Genomic DNA, 20,971 nt, shown 5'->3' with positions numbered 1-20,971 from the left:
CATTTGATATTTCTGCATTTCTCATTGTTTCATTATTTAAAATCCAAGCCCATATGTTAAAGTTTTGTATGAGACATTATCCTCCGTAAATGGGGGAGGAGCTGAGGAGAGCTGGGTGGGATTTGGCCCTTATCATTGCAGAGAGTCTAATACTTTGTGTACAATTTTTACTGGGTGAAAAATCATCCCTTTTGATACTTCTTTTAGAAAAGATTATAACATTTTAAGCAAATTCTCAGTCTGTCCAGCCAGTTTGCAGCACTATTTTATAAATCACTCATTAGCATTACTGAATTTTGCTTTAAAAGTGTGTATCAGGCCCTGGTGAGTTTTTTATACAAGTAGAAGAGCTCCCTTTAATTTCTTCTGCTAACTATGGCACAGAGACTCTCACTTCTTTGTAGGGCTTGTTTAAAGTTTTGGTACAATAATTTATTATTTTTTGGCAACACCTAGAAAACCCAGTTGAGATTGAAGTCTAATTTTTCTAAAAAATGTGTAAAGTAAGAGACGGCTTCTGTCCTGATTTGATTGCAGTCTGAAAAAGAGAAGTCTTAGATACCTGTGTTTGGTCCCACGACAGTGTTTTCATCCAGTGAATGAATGGACATCTGGGATATGGAGGAGTGGTATGTTTGTATTTATGCAGGGTGACAGCAGGGTCGTGGGGTTAGGATTTTGAGGGTTATGTACCTTGTTACAGTTCTGCATTCCAACGGGAGCATTCCTATACCACAGCTGCAAAAGCACCCCTTCCCCTTGATAATTTTTTCTCCTGGAAGACCCTTTCAGCTCTGAAGAATGGCTTTGTGCTCTTCGGTTACTTTTTAGTACCAGTGAGGAGTTGCAAACACCCTGCCACTATTTATTTAGTAAACAGTGCTCCCGAGTTGGTTCCTTTGTGCTTGGAGCTCCCTTGGGGGGTGTCTCTGGCTGTTCCAAAATTGCTCCCTTACGTAAGGGCTGCGTGGTGCACTCTTTGTGCTCGGGCTGCAGCTGTCGGGTGTGTGATCGCTCCCGGTGTGGTGTGGGGATGTTGGCAGTGCGTGACACAGCCTTGGGAACACGCCTGTGCCTGCGGCTGTCAGCGGGGGAAGCCGCCGGCAAGATAAGGACTGTGCTGTTGGAGCACCATCTTTGGAAAGCTGTGAGAGATTCAGGTAACGTTGACCGAAATGTGGTGGATGCCAGTGGTGTTTCTCTTGTCTCTGTCTTTTATGCTAAATTAGTTTATATAATTCACTTTAAAAAGTGTTACTGAGCTGTTCAGTGCTGTTTAGTTGCTTGTAGCGCTCCTGAATGCCCACGTTGGACTATTTTAGGTTGCCTGTGTAGTTCAGTGCACCTCAGGGTATTTTTAGGATGATGTAAAAAATGTAGAGGACCACAAAATACAAAGGCTTTGTCCTGTAGGGTGATTTTACCTTTTATTTTGTCTTCTAATGAGAAGAAATATTTTTAATATTTCTGATATAGAAAACAAGCCTACCAAACCTGATTTTAATTGATTTTAATTTCATAAAATAGATCTAAACATTAATCAAAACTTTGGTTTGGTTCTTTGTTTTTAATCTGTTCTTTTTCCTCTGTGAGAATATAACAGTTGAACTAGTTTGCTGTGTCTTGTACTTTTATGCCTTTTATGCCTTGAATGTTGATACTTATGTGTCTTCATGACTTTATTATCAGTAGAAGTAAATTGCAGCATAATACATATATATTTTTTTTTAATGAAGCTTATGTGTGAAAGAGGAAATAAAATAATTTTATTGAGACAGACTTGTGTTTCTCTGTCCTAGGGTTTGTGGCATAGCATGGATTTGACATCATCACAGCATAATCATCTAAAAAATCAAGTGGTCAGAGAATTCAAAAGACAAGAGGGTAAAATGTTTCTTATTTCACTATGTTTCCTTGTTGCATTTAAGAATAATATTAAGTATAAGGAACAAAGTGTCTTGCTGACAATGAGCTATCTTCTAATTATTATTTTTTTAAGAACTGTGTTTTTGGCATTTGTACAGAAAATGCAACAGATAGCACTGTTGTAGTATGCTAGCAATGCGTGAGGTATTTCAAGTGTGTTATACCTGCATACTCTTGTCCTGGCAGCTTCCTGCTGATGCCTGGCATCTGTCCTCCAGTTACTTGCCTGTGTCTGGTTCCAAGGAATGAAGCTGTGACTATGATCAAGCTTTTCAGACAGGTTTGTTTACAGGCTGTCAGTTAGGAGAATTGGTTATTACAAGCCTGATTTCTGTCTAGACAGCCTCAGACCCTACCTTCAAATACTTTCAGGGGCTGTTGGCAGTGTTTTCTCTTAAGTACTTTCGTGGCTGCACATCTTTGAGGATTCTAAAGCTTCATAAATTGTCCCCTTTTTAGTAGTTACCAAGAGTAGGTTCTGCGATGGGGTCTAGTTGTGTTCTACAGCTGATGCAAAAGGAGGACATTTGAAAATTTGTTTTATTTTTCATAATGTTTTTGTGTAAAATCTCAGCTGAGTTGTGGTCTGTGTAGAGCCACGTAGTTCTCTTCCATGTCTATAAACATTAGTCTAAGAGAATGAGGAGACATGAATTGGATATCTTTACAGACTTTGCCATCTTAAATTCTCTGCCAGGTTCTGGAGGTGGAAGGGTGCTGAATGTAATGCATGGAGATTTTCCTGCTTGATTACTTTGAGCCTGTGCCTTCCTTGTTCTCATCCTCTTTTTTCTACTGCTTTCCCCATTCCTATTTCATTATTCCACCTGCCCAGTCTTAGTATCTGTTTCTCAGGGTTGTTATTCCAGTTTGGTTTCTTTGCAAGTCTCAGTCATAGGAACATAGACTCACAAAATGGTTTGGGTTGGAAAGGACCTTAAAGACCATCTAGTTATAAACCCCCTGCCACGGGCAGGGACACTTTCCACCAGACCAGGTCACTCAAAGCCCCAACTTGGGGCTTTGAACACTTCCAAGGATGGGACATCCATAATTTCTCTGGGCAACCTCTTCCAGTGTTGCACCACCCTTACAGTCTGAGCTCTTTATATTTGGTGCCTTCCCCTTTGTTTATTAATTTACTTGTCATACATTCTCCAGTTTAAAACTCCTTATTTTTGTTCACGATTCCCATTACTACTGGTTCTCAGTTTACAAGTCAGTCCTCACCCAGGCTGATGATTCCTTTTCTGGTTTTAAGTAATCAGTTCTCCACACCTGTATTGTTAGATGTCTCTCTCTCCTCACATATTTTCTTGTATTAGCTTTAACTCTTCTTGGCTAAATGTTTCTGAGACCAGATGCTACCACTCCTGTCTTAATTTCTTGGGAAATTACTTTACCCTAGTTGCCTTATATAAATTCACTCCAGAATAATTTCACCCCAGAATAATCTCTGAGATAAAAGGAGAAGAACAAGTTTGCAAGGTGTACTTGTCCTTGACAGTCCATCGTCTCACTTCACTTGGCCAGGGCTCAGTTTTTAATCCATAAATATCTGAGAAAATGCTGACCTAGTAACCTTCTCATAAATCCTGACATTTTAATAGGGACACACTCCTTCTACTTGCCCTGCCTGACAGATGTCCTAATTGATGGCAGTTCCTGCCATCATTTAAAGCATCTTGGTGGAGTCCAGAGCGGTGCCTTAAATGGGACATACTTGGAATGGAGCCAAGTGAAAAGCATCCTAACCCTGTAACTTACAATTTAAGATAATTCAGCTGGGAGGAGGTAGTGGTGTAGCACTTAATTCATATTTCCTGGGTTACTTCTAAAGATACTTCTCATCTCTCTCATTCTCTTCTGCACTGATGCTTTTTTACTGACTTCAAAGACTTTGTTATAAAATGTGAAAAATGTCCTGGGACCGGAGCATGGACCCATGCTTTCCTTTTCACAACTGAATGCCCAATTTGTAGTTGGACTTCTCCTTGCTTGTTATTCTTCTAGCATGATTCTTGCAATCCTGGTTTCCTACTGGCTCATCTTATTAATTTAACACTTCCCTGTTGTCTTTCTCTCCTCTCAATAAGTAGACACACTATCTTTGCTTAAGACATGGCTAAACTCAAGTGAAAACTTCTTGTGTATGGATAGAACTGAGGTTGGAGGCAACATTCAAATAATCAAGGCATACGTGACCTTTGTAGGGAAGTCAGTAACTTATTCTTCCACCTCAGCCATGTGCCCATCTTTCCTATTTTCACTTCTTTAGTCTTTGCAGTAGCTGCATTTTGACAATAAATAATATATCTCAACTTCCACATAAGAAAAGTGGTATGACTGCATGGGTTGGTGTTCAGGTCCTTTATACAAAGAAATGTTTTAGAAATCAAGAATTATTGGTAGCTGAATACTGACAACGTTTTTTTAGGTCTCTTCCTATCTGTCAGGAAGTTAGCTGCCTTTTATAATGTATATTAGACCATCTAATTTAAGAACAGAGTCTGCTTTGCAGTCAAATGGACATAATTTAGTTATTTTTAGAAAGTAAATAAATTCTGAGACTAGGCTTGGAGGTGTTTTCAATGACAGACAAACATGATGAAGTAACAAGCGAAGTACTTGGCAAACTTGAATTCATTATGTGTTCAGGAGATAAAATGACTACAGTACTTCTATTTCCAGCCATTTAATGGTTTACAGATGACCTTTGACTTGGATAGGGCTGGGATATCAGTGTTGTAAATTTGAAACTGAAAACACACCTCTCAAACCTGGATAATTACATTGACTGGATACTGTGAGCAAACCCTTCTCTTGTTCTTGTGTCCTCATGCTCTAGGCTTAAGTGCATTTTGTCTCTTGGCTGAGAAGAGTCTGCCTGTGGGTTGCAGTTTTGTATTTCTGCATTTCAATGTATAAAGTTTCAAGCATTTTGTTACCCTGACGTGGTATCTCATATTAATCAATATAATACACGCCTTCATTGCTATCACTTCAACAGACAGAGCTTGTAATGAATGTAGTGGAAGCCTACACTTGCAGGATGATTTCACTTTCTGTAGGTAAGGATGAAGTAAGAAAAAATAACTGTGCAGTTCAGGCATACTGGAAAGGTACTTTGCTTTATATTCTTAGAAAGGGGTATGTTACATCTGACTTCTGTGAAGTCAAGAGCACGATTAGCTTTCCCTCCTAACACTTTCCTGTGAGAGCCCTTAGGCTGAAATAGAATAAAATAGAAATAAGAAATAGAAATAAGTGGAATGAAAAATAAAAACACTAACATGATGATGCCTGAAATTTAGGGACTGCGTAGTGATTCAGGATTGTGTATGTTTCCACAAAGCCATCTGTAGTGCTTGTAGGACGTGGGCTCTGATCCTGACATGTCAGTAGCTCAGTAAAAGTTCTGACACTCCAGAGTCCTACTATTGTGACCTCTATGTAGTTTTAGGATAAATTTGGTGTGAGACATTGGAAATACCCATATGGATTTATTGGGATACCTTTGGATAATTTCTATCAGTGGAGCAATGTAACTCTTCTCCAGTAATTTCTTACAGTCACAGAACTACTTGCAGGTTTGTTTCCTTACTGATCTTTTTGCAGGTGTCCTCTTGACTTTGGGATATATAGATAGTGACAATATATTTTTTAAATATAAACAGTATGTATTATATATGTTATTTCCACATTATATAAATAAAATACATCTTAAATACTTAGTTTGGATGACTCCACTCCTGTGTGTCCAGAGTGATCTGAAGATTCCTGGATATTATGAATTCTTGGAATCTCTCAGAAACTCTCTAGCATCACTAAATCAGTAAAATCAGCACAGGTAGTCCTCCTTTGCAGGGGCAGTTGCTGAGAAGTCATAGAGGAACCATCTTCACAGCTGCTGATGCATGGTATTAAAAGGTATTAAAATATTTGTAAGGACAAGCCTAAATGGTAAACTTTAAATCTAAGCTCTATTAGTGAGAATATGGGAAGATGGGAGAATATGTTGCTGTAGGGCTGAACTTTGTCAGGGCAAGTTCATGCTAAAGTCTTGGATTTCATTCCTTTTGCCAGTTGGAGAAAATCCATCAAAGCAGGAGAGAAGCAGATGACTGGATCTTATTTCCTTATGACATTGGGCTGTGACACCATTTGACCTCCTGAGATTAAGCTGAGTCAGGCCAACACTCAAAAGAGACTAATATATTTTTTTCTTCCTTGTAGGCTGCTCCCATGAATCAATGTGTGAAAATATTTTTTCTGAATGAATGCTTCTTCTAATCCACTAGCAAAGTACTTGGAGTATGTTTTGTTACTCTATATGTTTTTTGTGAATGAGTCTGAAAATGGAGCTATTGAAGGCTAGTATATTCTTCACAGCTTTCATGGTGGAAGGGTCCTTTAACTTTTTTAGCTATGTTTTAGTTCAGGTACCTAGATTTTATGTGACAAATGGTGTAAATAACTGATCATGTAGCTTGTTTCTAAACAGGCAATACTTCTAATTCTAAGCAAAATTGTGCACATAAAGATTGCCTTCATTTTTATAGAAAAAGATGCTGCAGTTAACAATTTTTCCATTCTGACATGGTCTATTTCATGTTATTTTCTTTCTACTTTCCCTTCCCTACTTGAAGGAATTCTGCAGCTTTCTCTTAGCAGAACTCACATCATTCTGTTTATTTAGCTTTTGTTCTAACATATAGCATTTTATGCATATAAACATTTGTTTAACATGATGTGTGAATTTGTCAGCAAAATCCTCTACATAGGATTTTGGAGCTTCACACACATTTCTCTAACTAACCTGCCACTGACTTCACAACTCTGGTTTTCCACAAGATTAGTACCTCTGTTTGGAAAACTTTGTTTGCATTTCAGTTGCTTAGCCATTGAGAATGACGTTTAGGCTCATGTCAGTGCAAGATGTATCAACAGTACATGAGGTTTTCCCTCAGTCCTGATAATAATGTAAAATCAAGGGTGCTCATGGAACATGCTCCAAAGACATTAGACTTACATAATAAGCAATGCTTTACCTAAAATATTCCAAAGAACACTGTAAGTAATTAACCTATTAGGCAAAAAGTCTTAAGAAACTGAAAGATATTCTTGAAGAATTTGGGGCATCTATAGATGGTAACTTTTTGTACACAAGTTCAAGACAAAGGAGTTCACTATGTTTCACTAAGAAAAATGATCTCAATTTCTATATATTGCCTTGAATAGATCACACTGCTTCATCTTACCATAAATAAGGTTCTGGCACTAGAAACTCCAGTGGTTTCTGTGTTTGCTCATGCAAATAGATGAATAGGCCAAAGAAAATAGTTCTGTGTGTATACCACTTCCACACTTCTCCACATCAAAGAAGAGGATGAGGGCAAACCTATCTTGTCAAACACAGCCTGTGTGTTTGTCTTCTTCTTGCTCTGTGAAGAAGGGAGGAGCCAAACCTGGCAGACTTTTAAGTTCTGATGGTTCAGTATCTGTGCTCCAGTAGTATTGCTGGAAATGCCCATTATGCACAAGAATTTATAGCCAGGTCAGTCAAGCCTCCTCTTCTCTTATCCTACTCTATTCTACTGATGAGTAATCTCCATTTGTTTAAAATTTCATTAGAGTCCATTCATTGACTCAAAATTTCAGGGCTTTTTTCTCTGAGCAAGAGAATATTCACTAGCACAGAGGTAAACACTTTCAGGAGAATAACTCCCTTTCAGCTTTTTACACCTGTTATTTAGGAACTAGTTTGATCAAAGTAGGAGCAGAATTTCCTTAATGTTTTCAGATATTAAAAGAGTTCATCTCACTTGGATTTTACTTACTCTTACAACAGTTTTTGTGTCACTTAAAAGATTTCCCACTAGTTCTTTATTTGTCTATTCTCAGTGCTTTGAGGGCAGTTACAGAAAAAATAACGTTTCCTTTTGTGCACTCCCACAAGAAGTTGTTCTGAAAGATAAGAAGAAAACAGAGGAGTGTTTTTTGCTGTTCAAAGGGAAACTTGTATGAAATAAATGAATCTGACTAAAACTCTGCACTCCTTATTTTTCAGCTCTCTTTGTCAGGATCATTAACATCCTGGTTTTCTGATAGTTTCTCCTTTGGGCCTTGTCTAACATATGGTAACTCTGATGAAACAGATATTATTTTTGGTTCTTCAAAATAGTAGTGGTTTTTAAAAGGGAAATTAAAAATAAAAAAGCATAAGGTTCTCCAGATAAGGTACCTGGAAGATTACCAAAAGGTTAAGATGGGCAAAAATTCAAGAGGTGTTATTGATCAGCAGATTTGGGATTCTTCTTTCAGGGATACAAACAGTGCTCAGGAAGAGAGCAGTGGCTTACAAGCTCTGTTAGTGTAGGTGCTATGCAAACCTGAAGTAGAAAGTGTGCTGATCCTGTAGGGAATAGGGGGGAAATGTTTATTGAGTGCTAGAGGGGCAGCTGTAGTACTGCTAAAGTTTTATAGATCTTCTCTCAGGAGCTTTATAAGTTCAGACCTAATAAGTTACCAGCATCTCAACAAAATTGGATCCAAAACAGATGTCAAGGGAGGAAAATCAAGAAAAATGGTTGTAATTGAAAGGTAATAGAAAGAATAGCTTTTACTTCCACAGCTAGCAAAGATCACAGAACAAGATCAGACTACTCTCAGCAATCGGAGGAGATTAAAAGCAGGCTATATCTGGTATGCTTGGAAACAGGATCATCTATTAAACACATTTATGATATGTGTAATAAGACAGCTTTTTATTATTTCTTTCATAAGAGAAATATTATTTTTGTCCTGAAGCAGCATTTCCCATAAACATGGCACTTAGCTCATGTTTGTCAAGAGCTCCCTGATTACAGGCACAGTGATGAATGTGTTTTCTCCCAGCTTAACATCAGAGGCTTGAAGAGGCTGACACATACTGCTTGTTTCCCAACAGGTTAAAATACCATGGTTTCAATGTTGGGCATTTTATTTTAGTTATATTAATAAAATTTATGAAAACTTTTTTTTTTCCTGTAGTGTATGCATGATATTATTTTTAATTTTGCTGTATTCCATTATTAGGGTTTTTCCCCTGCAATAAATTCTACAAGTACTGTGGTTGGTTAGTCAGTTTTTATTGGGTTTTGTGTCTTAATATCAACATAACAAATTCAAATGTTTTTGGTTTTTCTTGCTTGTTTGCTGCTATTCTTTATTTTCCTGTGATGGTGAAATTCGAGTTTCAAGCTCAAAGCACTGGCTAATAAATTTGAGCAGCTTCATGATGTCTTTTTGTCTGGTATAATCTTTTTCTTTGTTCACCCCTGCTTTTGTTCCTTAGGCCTTGTATCCCAAGGAAGGAAGGGAGACTTTGTCCATATGTTATCACAATAATAATACTGAGGCATATGGCAATATAAATGACAACACTTGGGGTCATTATGTCCTGTGACAGCCATGATTCAAGGGAGAAGAAAATGTGAAGAATCTTCAGTAGAGCAAAGTCTTTTATGTTGATGAAAGCATAAATGGTTTCATTTTCCAGAAGCAGCAGATCCCAAAATTAATATCTGTGATTTTGATAGGAGCTGCAAGCTTGATACAGAACCTCTGATTTGGACAAGGTGGTAACTGGGTTATCTAAATCTCCAGCATGCTTTCTAGAAGGCGTAGCTTGCAAATGTTTTTCTTTCACTGGTTTGCCAACAGACCATAGCTGGCTATGAAAGCAACATTCCTGTGAAAACTTGGAATGAATCTAGACTTTGCTAAGAAAATGCTCTAGACAGTTTCCCTTACATATTGTTTTCTGACATTGTGGTGCAGCTTTGTGTGATGATGGCAAAACTGAAACTATCTTGGTGTTCTGCTAAAAAGGAATGAATCCTCTTCTGTTAGAACAGTTATCCAGGATTTTGTAGCTATCATAAATATTCTTTGCTTAGCAACAGGGATGGTATTCAGGATATCAAGCCAACTGGAAAGTATCCCTCTGACAGGGCTCTGTTGGGGTGGGTGGATAAGCTTTCCTGACAGCACGAGTGCTTTCACTCCTGTCTGTCATAATTTGTGTTGCTAGGATCTGTTTCACAAGTTTTGTGACAGACTTATAAATTATATTCTGGCTCCTTTTGTTTACTGCCAGAAAGAACCAGAATATGGGCAAAATGAACAGTAAAAGGATATGGAGAATAATGAAAAATCCAGGTGCACAAGGCTGTGAGTGTCTATACTAGGGTAGCTGTTCTTGAAAGGAAGAAGAAGTTTAAAGTTTTCCTTTGGGTTGCTGAAATGGAAAACAGTGTATGTTAATATTCCCCTTCTTTACTTTGTATGGACTTGGCTGCTTCAGTGAAACATGAAAGAAGTTATTTATTCACACACTGAAAATTTCAATTAGAATTCAGGAGAATAGCTGTGTATCATGCTGACCATTAATGGTGAAATGTATTTTATTCACAGATGTAATTTATATTCTTGCTTTTCAATATGAATTGGTAGTTTTATTATCAGTCCGCTCAACCTCTTTGACATTTCATACTTTTGCTTCCAGGGGAAAAAGAAGATGAACAGATAGTTGCAGAAATCATGGGGAGGCGTTTTTTTCCTGATCATACAGCTTATAAGACCTGGGAAGGCTTTCACTTTGCTGGCCATGAGATAAGAATTACAGAAGCCACTGATTGTTACGGGGCAGTCGTCTGGCCATCGGTACTATATTTTTGTAGTATAGTTATTTTTCATTTTTGGAGCCATCTAGCATTTTAAGATTTGTTTTGTGTAATAAATATATTTTTTAACATGTTATAAATCCAAGGAAATAATTCTGTGCTTCTCTGTCTCTGTTCTGCAAATTCCAAACCTGAATTTAACCTGGTTTTGTGTGGACTTACGTTTCTCAAAGCTTACTTGGTATTTCTTGTGCATGCCCCAATCACCCAAGGTGTATGATCTTGTGTCCCCTCCTTGCTTGCCAGTAGCTTTTAATCCTATTAGCCAATTACCAGCATATTTTGAAAGAAATATGGCAGTTTTATGATGATTGCATTTCTATACGTTTTATAAATACAGATGGCTGTGTAGCAGACAGATCCAGGTTGCAGAAACAACTGTGATATGAACTCACAAGGTGTTAGCACTCACAGAAGCTACTCAACCTACTCATGTAAGGAACAAATTTACCTTGTTAATAATAGACATGGGAAAATGTTCAGCTGGAGCTTTCAGTATCTTAAACAGCTGGAAATCTAGTTGGAGAGAACAATTTTCCTTGGCTCTTGATATAAGAACCATCAATGCTTTCACCATACAAGTAGTCTTATTCAGATTTTGAATCTGTCCAAAGCAGCAAACTTACTGTTTTGAAGTAGTTAAGACTGAAAGAAATCTCCAGGGAGGTGCCACAATGCATGATGAAATATTTTGTCCCTAAAGGAGAGACCCAGGATGTTCCATTTCTTTCCCAACTGGCTCAGCCTCCTAGGATCATACAAATTTTTAGAAGTATGACCATAGTTCAGCTGAGGATAGTTGTTCTGCTCTTCTGCTTTGAAGTCCAAATGATATTTCTGGTTTTAGGAGATCTGGACTAGTCATCTGTACTATATGTTTTGATGACCTCAGTGTATGTCTTCATGGAAAGTTTGGCTGACTACCAATTATTCACGCAAAATCATGGACTTTACTGAATAACATATATATATTTTTTTTTCTGGAAGTACTTAGCCAGTTTTGTTGTGGAAGGAAGACAATCCTTCGATCTCTGTCTCTTGATGTTCTTCCTTCCACTTCCATCTAGCTGTACTTGAAATCTTCTGAAAAATGTCAGCCAAATTTGTCAAAAATGCAAAAACTTTAAGGAAAGTAAAGTTTCTGCATGTTTCCTGGAAAGGAATGCAGATTTCAAAGTTTCCCTGATTTAACCCTCAGAAACTTTGATTATGCTAGCCAGTTTCTACAATAGAATACAGCAAAACCCTGAGGGAAGGAATTATAGGAATTTATGTAACTAGGAGGAAATCCTAATATAAGGTCAAATATCATGTCAATATAATGTCAAATATCAAACCCAGTCTTTAGGAACCTGACTTTAATTATTCCTGATTCTCACAAACTGATTTCTGTATCAAAGTGCTGTTGATTAAATGATACATGTAAATTCAGATTACCTCCTCTTCTGTGCTCTGAATTAAGAGGTAGAAGAAACTCCTTTGTTTTACTTTCTAGCATTAACACTGGGTCAGCAGTCCTCCTGATCCTTTCCTTCTCATTCATAATTAGTTAAAAGCAAAACTAAATTTGCTGTGCCAGGGCAGGCCACTAATAATTGTCTTTCCGGGTGGTCATCTGTATTGTGAAAGCATATAGCAATCATCTTATTTGTCAATGGAGATTATCCATTGACAAATTAAGCTATCAAAGTCTGAGAAAAATATGGAAGTAAATATGGAAACTATCTTCATGAGGGAAATAAAATTAGCAGTTTCTATTTCACCAGTGAACTAAAACTCACTGGTCATTGTGAGATAGGGCAGAAAAGCTGAAGAAAATTTTTAATCACTTTAACTGATCAGTTAATCACTTTATACATGTGTAAGGAGTCTGTTGTAAATGCTCTTTGTGGCTCTATTTGCTATGACGGTTTGCTAAGCTTAACAAGGTAAGCAAATAGAAACTGCAAACAAACTGAACCAGAAGAAAAGGAAGTAAATCTATTTGTCCATTTTGAATCCTAACAATAATTAATTATTACCAGAAATAATTGACTATTGGAAGAACTTAACAAGGGCTGTTGTGGATTTTCTCTCAGAAGCAGTCTTTATATCAAGATGTTTTTGTGAAGGACGCATTTTATCTCAACCAGAAGTAAGTCCAGTTATAAGCAGGGATTGGTGACTGGAATTTTACAACTCATGTTGTGTCTTGTGACTGTTATGTCTTGTGACAGATTATCTAATTGTAGTTGCTCCTTCTGTCTGTAATAATTCACAGACCTATATGGGGGCATTTTGTAGCATTTATTTTGTGGCCTATAGAGCCCAAAGAACATATTGAGCTGTGGTCCTTTATGGATTGTGTTTGAATGAATATTGCTCATTTGAACATACAACAAATTTTTTGCATGCTTTTATATGCCAATTCATATTTAGTAAAGGAATTTAGTTAATTATTTTGTTCAGTATGTTCATGGATTTCCTCCCCTACAGGCTCTTGTTCTGTGTTATTTTTTGGAAACTAACTCTAAACAATGCAATTTGGTTGACAAAAATGTGATTGAAATTGGAGCTGGAACTGGCTTGGTCTCCATAGTAGCCAGTTTGCTGGGTGAGTATGTGACATTTCTCTTAAAGTCTTGGAAACACCTCTCAGATGAATAATGGAGGACAAATGATGTGGCTTGGTCCTTCTAGGAGACTGTTGTTTGAAAGTTTCCAAGAGCAAGCGAGAAACAGTAAATTCTAAAAGGCTTTTTTGAAAACATGCTTTGGTGTGGTGTTGTTTTTTTTTTTTTGTTTTGTTTTGTTTTGTTTTTTTTTTTCCCCCGGGTGTGTATTGATACAATAAAGAATAAAGGAGGTCCCAGTAGATATGTTGTCATTAACAATGGAGATCAAAATAAAAAATTAGTGGCTTTTCAGGGTATCAGTGGCAAATAGATTGAGCCAGATGTAGGTATGACCAGTGCATCCCCTATCCCCTTCCTTTGACCAAACAGCTCTTGGATGCCAGGTCACCTTCTATCCAATTCTATCCACTTGTGTTCCAGTATTTTCCTTCAGCAACTTGATCTTTCTGATACAGACATTGTTGTATTTTCTCTCATGGCACCCTATTCATCTTCAAGAGTAATCCAGGTCAGTGGGTTCTTCATTTTAACAGAACTTTAGCTTTTGGTAGTCTGAGAAAACTTCTTGTGTGAGAAGGGAAGAACCTGAGCTAATGCTTAAATCTCATGCTGACTTCTTGGATTCAGTAATTAATATTCATCAATCCCTAGTCAGCCACGGTACTTTTAACCAGTGTGGTATCAAGATACAGTAAGTATCTGAGTTCTCCCCACCAGCTGCGTTTAGATAACAATCTGTAGAGTAGAACTATGAGAAAGCAAATATTTATTTTAAACACAATATTTAAGAGGTATTGGGAGCATCTGCATTTTTTTATTGCCCTCAGTGAAAGTTACCTGATAAAACCAGTTCCTTGTGCAGTGGCTTTTGTGAGTGTGCTTTTACTCAGTGTTGATGTATATTAAAATATTGTATTTGTTTTCTCTGTGTCACAGGTGCCTTTGTGACTGCCACAGATTTGCCAGAACTGCTGGGAAACCTTCAGTACAACATTCTCCAAAATACAAAGCAGAAATGCAAACACCAGCCTTGTGTTAAGGAGTTGTCTTGGGGAATTGATCTGGAAAAGAACTTCCCTAGCTCTTCCTGTCACTTTGACTACATTATGGCTGCTGACGTAGTTTACTATCATCCATTCCTGGATGAACTCCTCCTAACTTTTGATCACTTGTGCAAGAATGATACTGTTATTCTGTGGGCCATGAAATTTAGGCTGGAGAATGAGAACAGATTTGTGGACAGATTTCAGACACTGTTTGACTTAGAGATGATTTCTAATTTTCCCAGTTTGAACATAGCCTTGTATAAAGCAATGAGGAAAGGCAGGATGAAAACCACACCTTCCAAACAGAAGGTCTGAAAGAGAGATATAGGGAGGTGACAGTTGTAGCTTTTTATCTCTTTAATAATTTCCATTATAGTAGCTGCTGACACTTACATGAATGACATTTCTAGAGACAGGTAAAACAAATCATCAAATTCCTAGTGCATTCCTATAAATTCTTAAATTCAGTTTGCCAATTGTGATATACACAGAAAAGATATATCTGTGACATTATCTTGACTTTTATGTGCTAAGCTGACAACTCTAATAACTTTTACAATTCTTACCATGATTGTTATGGGTCATATAATAAATATTTCCAGAAGTTTTCAATTACAGCTTTGAACAGTCTCTTATAAGTTTGAACAATTATTTAAAACTTTATACTATAAATCTTTGTATCTACAAGTTTTGGTGTTAAATCTAATATTTCCCCATTTTTACTATAATTTTAATCCTTCATTTGAATACTCTTAATAGGACATTAAATTAGCTGAAAAAACCTCACCACCTGGAAAACATATTTTGTGATAAAGGGATAGAATATATTAATTAATCTTAATGTAATGATTATGTTTAATTTTTTACTTTAAATTTAGGGATTCTTCAACACAGAGAGCATATGAGGCAAGAGGGATTTAAATGTTTTATTGCTTGAACAAAGGTCTTGTATTGGAAGTGTACAACAACCAGCTGCCCTTTACAATGACTTTTAATTCTTGGTCTGGAGCTCTGCTCCTCCAAAAATAGATGGTTATCTGAACCTGAGTGAACAACAATGGAAAAAGGACAGCAGCAATCAAGAAAGGAGCTTTGCACTGGTGGCTGCTGGTGGCTGGAGGCAGAAAACCAGCCTGTCACGGTGTGGCTGAGGCATGGATAGACTTAGAGATTTGTTTGTTTTTTTAGTATGGGCAAACAAAAAACTTTCCTCCTAACCACTCAGTACTGCATGCTCCTGTTTTCAGTGGTCTACCTGAGAGTTTTCTTTTGGGTAGGTTAATAAAATTTTTCTTTCCACACACCATATTTTCTGATTCTGTTTGTAGTTGATTTTGAGGCCTTCAAGTCTCTTTCAGGCTAGAGAAGAGAGCTTTAACACTGCTCCTGTAGCAGGCAACTGCCCTAGTAATGTGGAGGCTCTGGGGACTGTCAGTCTTTATCTTTTAACTCCTATTTGTATTCTCTCAGGGGTTTTTTATTTTTTGTTGTTGACTTCTTGAACATGCTATTGTTTTTATCTTTCATTGTGGCAGATGCATGCTACTTATTTACTCTGGCACAAGTCTGGGGCAGAACTGTGGTAAATGTGATGTGGAATGCACTTTTTGTCCCAGCTGAACATTGGGGCCCAGTGTTAGAGGCGAAGAAGTGCAGAGAGGAGAGGCTGATCTGCCAAACTTTTCCAGTGGGAGCTGGATTTCCTAGGGCATCCTTGGTGAAACACAAAGGGTGACCCTAGGATAAAACTAAAGCAATCAGTAGCATGTCCTAGCCCAGAAGCAAATGAAAAGAAAGGGAATGAAGTCTATTTTTTACCACTCCTGCTGAGAAATCACATGTGAGATTTTTGGCTTGGAGTTTATTAGAGAAAAATCTAACCCTCATCAGTAAATTTCCTGTGACAAAATTTGTAGAGGTAGAATCCTTTATTGGATCAATCAGTATAGCTAGAAAATTAAACTCTATACAAGCTGACAGGGAGTATTACACCTCCTTACAGAAGTTACTGCGCCTATGCCCTTGGATAATTACAGCTGTAGAAAAACAGACTGCAGAATGGAAATATTTGGAAATAATTTTCTTTCTCCATTGTGTAATAGAAATAGTTTAGTGTAAGCAAATAAAGAAACAATCAGGGATTTCTGCCATTGTTTGATTTCCTCTCCCTCTCTCCCTGCTTCCTTCCTCTTAATTTGCTTGCAATCATCGAATCTTCTGCAATTGTAGCCATAATCCTTGTATCTGAAATGGCATCTCAGTCTACAAGTGTTTCATGGGTAAATGGATTGTCACTATCATTAGTCAAATGACCTTGTGAACTCCAAAATGACGAAGGCAAAAGAGGAAGACTACAGCAAAGCCGTTAAGTGTGATCACTTTTAAATAGCTGTCCTGCTGACTAGCCCTCCTGTTTGAGCCACAGACTGACCCCTGCTGAGCTTCTGCTGAATTCAACAGGAGATGTGTTTGTCAAATGGAGTCAGGATTCAGCACTTTAGGCCCAACAGCTTGTTAATATGTACTGGAATGTAACATCAGCTCTCTTTCTCACAAGTCTGCCTAGCACTGCTGTGTGAAGCTTCCTGGGAAATCGCTGGTGACTGGCTGCTCTATTGTACAGCCACCCTTTGTCCTCTGCTGTGACGGGCAGGTTATTAGCTATGACCAGTGGAGGGTGAGCTTGTATTTGGCATTTGCCTACAGAGTTTATTTCTGCTCTCTGAGAATAAGTCTTACATAAATGCCAAGTATTACTGACCCCTAAAGTCAGTCATAATTTTAATAACCACTCATTCTTTGTTCCAATAGCTCAGATAAAGGATCAAACTGTCATTCAGTGCATTATATTGCTAATACAGATGGCATTTGTAGCTGTAGTCTCTGAAAGGCAGGGGACAAGAAGGTCAGTTAAATTTGTGGGTGAAAGAGCTCCGCTTTTAAAGAATGCCAGAGGATCTGCCTATGCTAGCAGGCTTTTACAGTCTCTTATAGGGTGTTATAATAAAATAAAACTAATTTAAGAGATAATAAGAGATAGGTGTAGGTTCAATCCATTCCATGGGTTTTATGTATTTCAACCTAAGAGCAGCAGTATATTTAAGTAACTTGATAGTAGTTGCAAAGTTTTCCACAAACAGTATGTTTTTCAAGTGCATGTGTTTTCTGGAAGGGTTCTTTTTGAATGAGTGCATGTAGAATTATTACAGTGATTTACTTTGTTGCTTATTTTATGTTTTCATCAAGGTTTTTACAAATCTTTGCCATTTTCCTCTCAGAATTAAAGAAACAAACATTTTTCACATTGTAGAGTTTCCATATGGTCATATTTTGATTTTGTCTCTCTCTTGCTGAATTTCAGTCTTGCAGCTATGAGTTATTTGGTTTTGTTTGCATTATTACACCCACCCACTTGGGCTTTTACCTCTTATAACAACTGTAAGAAAATACTGTAGCTGCTGAAAATTTAGGAAAAAAATATTCAAATGGCAGTACAGATCCTAATTTTTATTTAGAAGCAGTAATGGAGCTCCAGCCTAAGAAACACAACTGCTAAAAATATCCAAGTAACTACCCCTGGCCGAAATGGTAGTTGAATGATGAACAACTTATATTGGTCATTATCCAAGTGCTAGGTGAGCAAAAAAGACCGGAGAACACCAAAGAACACCAGATGTTTCCTCCTGAATGGATCTTCACTGCCAGCCACATTGAGTATGTCAGGTGACTCAGTCATCTGAAGAAACAGTACATATAGCAAACAACCCAGGACCTTGAAACATAAATGGATTTAGAAGTCACCAATTTAGAAGGCACCAATTCAGCCAACACCCTTTCAGTTCTGGAGACCTGAATGGTGCAGGACTTTTCCCTATTCAGCCACTGCTACTGCACTGCTGACCTTGAGGTGATCTCAAGATAAATTCAGTGACAAAGATAGACAAGCTGTCAAGATGTCATTGCTCCATGGGTGTAATTAAGAAATTGACATATTCATTCTTGTAATAGGTCTCTGACTTCAGGGAAATGTTGTTATACAGGTGTAAAGCAAAGTGGAAACTGAGCTAAATGTTAAGGGATTTAAACCTCATTCACAGGGGAAAGTTCTTTCACAGTAAAATAACATTTTCTGTGCTCCACCTTGTTTGAATTTTTTGCATTAAGGAAAAAAAGTAAATTAATTTTATTGTTGTATAAAAACAAATACTTCTGTGCAACTCTAGATAAATTATAAACACCCTAAAAGTATAAGCAGCCAGCAATAGGTCAGAATAAAATAACTATTTTTCCTTTTGCATAGTTAAGCCATCCAAACATAGAACACATAGAGTGTATTTGATAGTCTGGAATTTCAGAATCATTTAGGATGGATGGCACATCTGAAAGGTAAGTAGTCATACCTTCTGCTCACATCTGGGCCATATTTAAAGTCTGAACAGGTCGCTCAGTTTCTCCACCAGTGAACGAAAATCTTGAAGAAAGAAGATTCCACGATACACCTGAGCAGCCTGTTAATGTCTTCCCCCCCCACCCCCCCCACCTCACATATCCAACTGGAATTTCTCTTGCTGCAACTGGGCATCTGTCTATTGTCATTTTGCAGTGCACCTGTGGCTTCACCTTCTGTATAACCCTCTTGTTATGTCACAGAAGACAGCTATGAGATCCACCACTCAGGCTGAAGAAACCTAGTGCTCTCAGTCTTTTGCTTCCTCCTGCCCCTTAACCCTTTCAGTCCTCCTCTGCAGTCTCTTTAGTTTGTTAAGATTCCTATTACTAGTGGCTCCACAAGCTGACACAATCCTGCACATAGGGCACCACTATGCCACATGGAAGAGTAATAATCACTTTGAATGATCTGCTGGCCAGTGCAGTTAACTTGCATCAACTGCAAGGCTACAGCACTGTCTTTCTTCCTGTTCCATCAGGACATCCAGTTCCTCTCCTGCAAATGCAGTCTCTAGGTTGTCAATTCATGAGCTGGCATGAGTTAAAGCCTGTGCTTTTGCCTTCTGCTACCCTGTTGGATCTTATATGGATTTTATTGGCCTATTCCTTCCATCTGCCAAAGTCCCTCTGAGCAGCAGCTTTGCCCTTGCCCTGTTTGGTGTTGTGGTAGCATTTAATTTCAGTTTATGTAGTCTATTGTCCATGTCACTGATGGAAATTAATGACATCAGTCCTTGCCATGACCCCACCTGCATCACTCCTACAGACTGCTTGCTTGGGCTTTTTGTGTTCACTAGCCTTGATTTTAAAGGCCCATTCAGTTTTTAACCACTCATCCATCTGCATCTCTACAACTGAACTACAAAGGCTCTATAAGAAAAAAATGTGATAGAGATTGAAGAAAAAGCACTGTGCTCTGCTTTTCCACAGGAATAGTCATAGAGAGCAGTTAGTCTGTTCAGATCCTTAGCAAATTTGTATTGGTTATTTGCAAACATGTGTGCTTGGAAGTGTCTTCCAGGAGTGTTTCGTGCACAGCCTGCCTGGAGATAGGATGATGCAGACTGGACTGTGGTCTTCCTGAGCCTCCATCTGGTTCTTTTTGAATATAGACTAATATTTGATTTTGTTCTCAGAGGCTGGGAGCTGCCTCTGCCACCTTTCAGAATTGATAGCACTCTTACAGTGACATCAGCCAGCTTCCTTGGCATCCTCAAGACACTGCCTTGATCCATGGACTTCTGTGTGCCCATAGGGATTAAGTGGACCCCAGCTTGACTGCTCCTATGCCTGCTGCTTTCACCAAATTCTGTCACTAAACAGGAAGATATAGAAATCTTGAGAGCTGGCTTTGCCAGTAAAGACCAAGGAATGGATTAGTTCAGCCTTTGTCACATCTTTTTTTATTCACTACCCCACTCAGCAGTAAAGTCATGTTTTCAGTTGTCTTCCTTCTGCTGTTCCTGTGTAAAACCCTTCACATCCATATCTTCTTATCCAACCTCAGCTTTCCCAGCTCCTGCACTGCCTGTTTGAGCAATGGCTCTTATTCCTCCTTGATAGCCTATCCATGTTTCCACTTTTTTAGTATTTCTTCTTTTTTCCATTTTAGCTCAGTCAGAATATATTCCTTTTCATACATGCTATTTTTTACAGAGTTTTCTTGCTTTTCCACATGATAGGATAGACCAAATATCATTGAAGAAGTTGCTCCTGAATATTAGTTAACCTCTTGATGTTTTTGCTCCTCAGGGTTGTCTGCAATGAGATCTCACCTACTAATTTCTTGAATCTTTCTCTTGGGAAAGCTAATTCTTTAGAATATCTTTTAATGTCATAGAGTCTTTATTCTCCTAATTGACACCTTCTCTTTTCTCAGACCATATAATCACCATTTCAGGGTTTCTGCAGTCAATGCAGCCACAGGCTCTACTTGTTTATGAGACCATTTTTTATGAATAGAATATCCAGCAGAGCACTTTCCCTCTCTGGCCAGTCCAGCATCTGCTTCAAAAAAATTGATTTTTGACCTCAAAGCACTCCAGAAACCTCTTGAGTTGCTTGCAGTTTTGCAGGTTACTTTTCCAAGATACATCAGGAAGGATTAAAGTCCTTGTGAGAGCCAGGGACTGTAGTCCTGATGCTTCCTCAAACTGTTTAAAGAAGTCTTTCCCACCACCTTTTCTCTATGGGATGGTCTACAGCAGAT

General features: G+C 38.0%; 1 protein-coding gene across 1 annotated transcript; it reads left to right on the top strand.

The window, feature by feature from the left end:
* The first annotated feature begins 1,803 nt into the window (after positions 1 to 1,803).
* LOC135293777 (protein-lysine methyltransferase METTL21E-like) lies at positions 1,804 to 17,601 on the top strand. Its single transcript, XM_064408322.1, has 4 exons — positions 1,804 to 1,884; positions 10,475 to 10,632; positions 13,128 to 13,245; positions 14,204 to 17,601. Exons 1-4 carry the CDS (start codon positions 1,815 to 1,817, stop codon positions 14,626 to 14,628), a joined length of 771 nt encoding a protein of 256 aa, XP_064264392.1. The 5' UTR covers positions 1,804 to 1,814; the 3' UTR covers positions 14,629 to 17,601.
* The last annotated feature ends 3,370 nt before the right edge of the window (positions 17,602 to 20,971 follow it).

Source organism: Passer domesticus, chromosome 2 (assembly GCF_036417665.1).
Source record: "Passer domesticus isolate bPasDom1 chromosome 2, bPasDom1.hap1, whole genome shotgun sequence".
Taxonomy (NCBI): domain Eukaryota; kingdom Metazoa; phylum Chordata; class Aves; order Passeriformes; family Passeridae; genus Passer; species Passer domesticus.
This window is presented reverse-complemented; position numbering and strand designations above follow the sequence as displayed.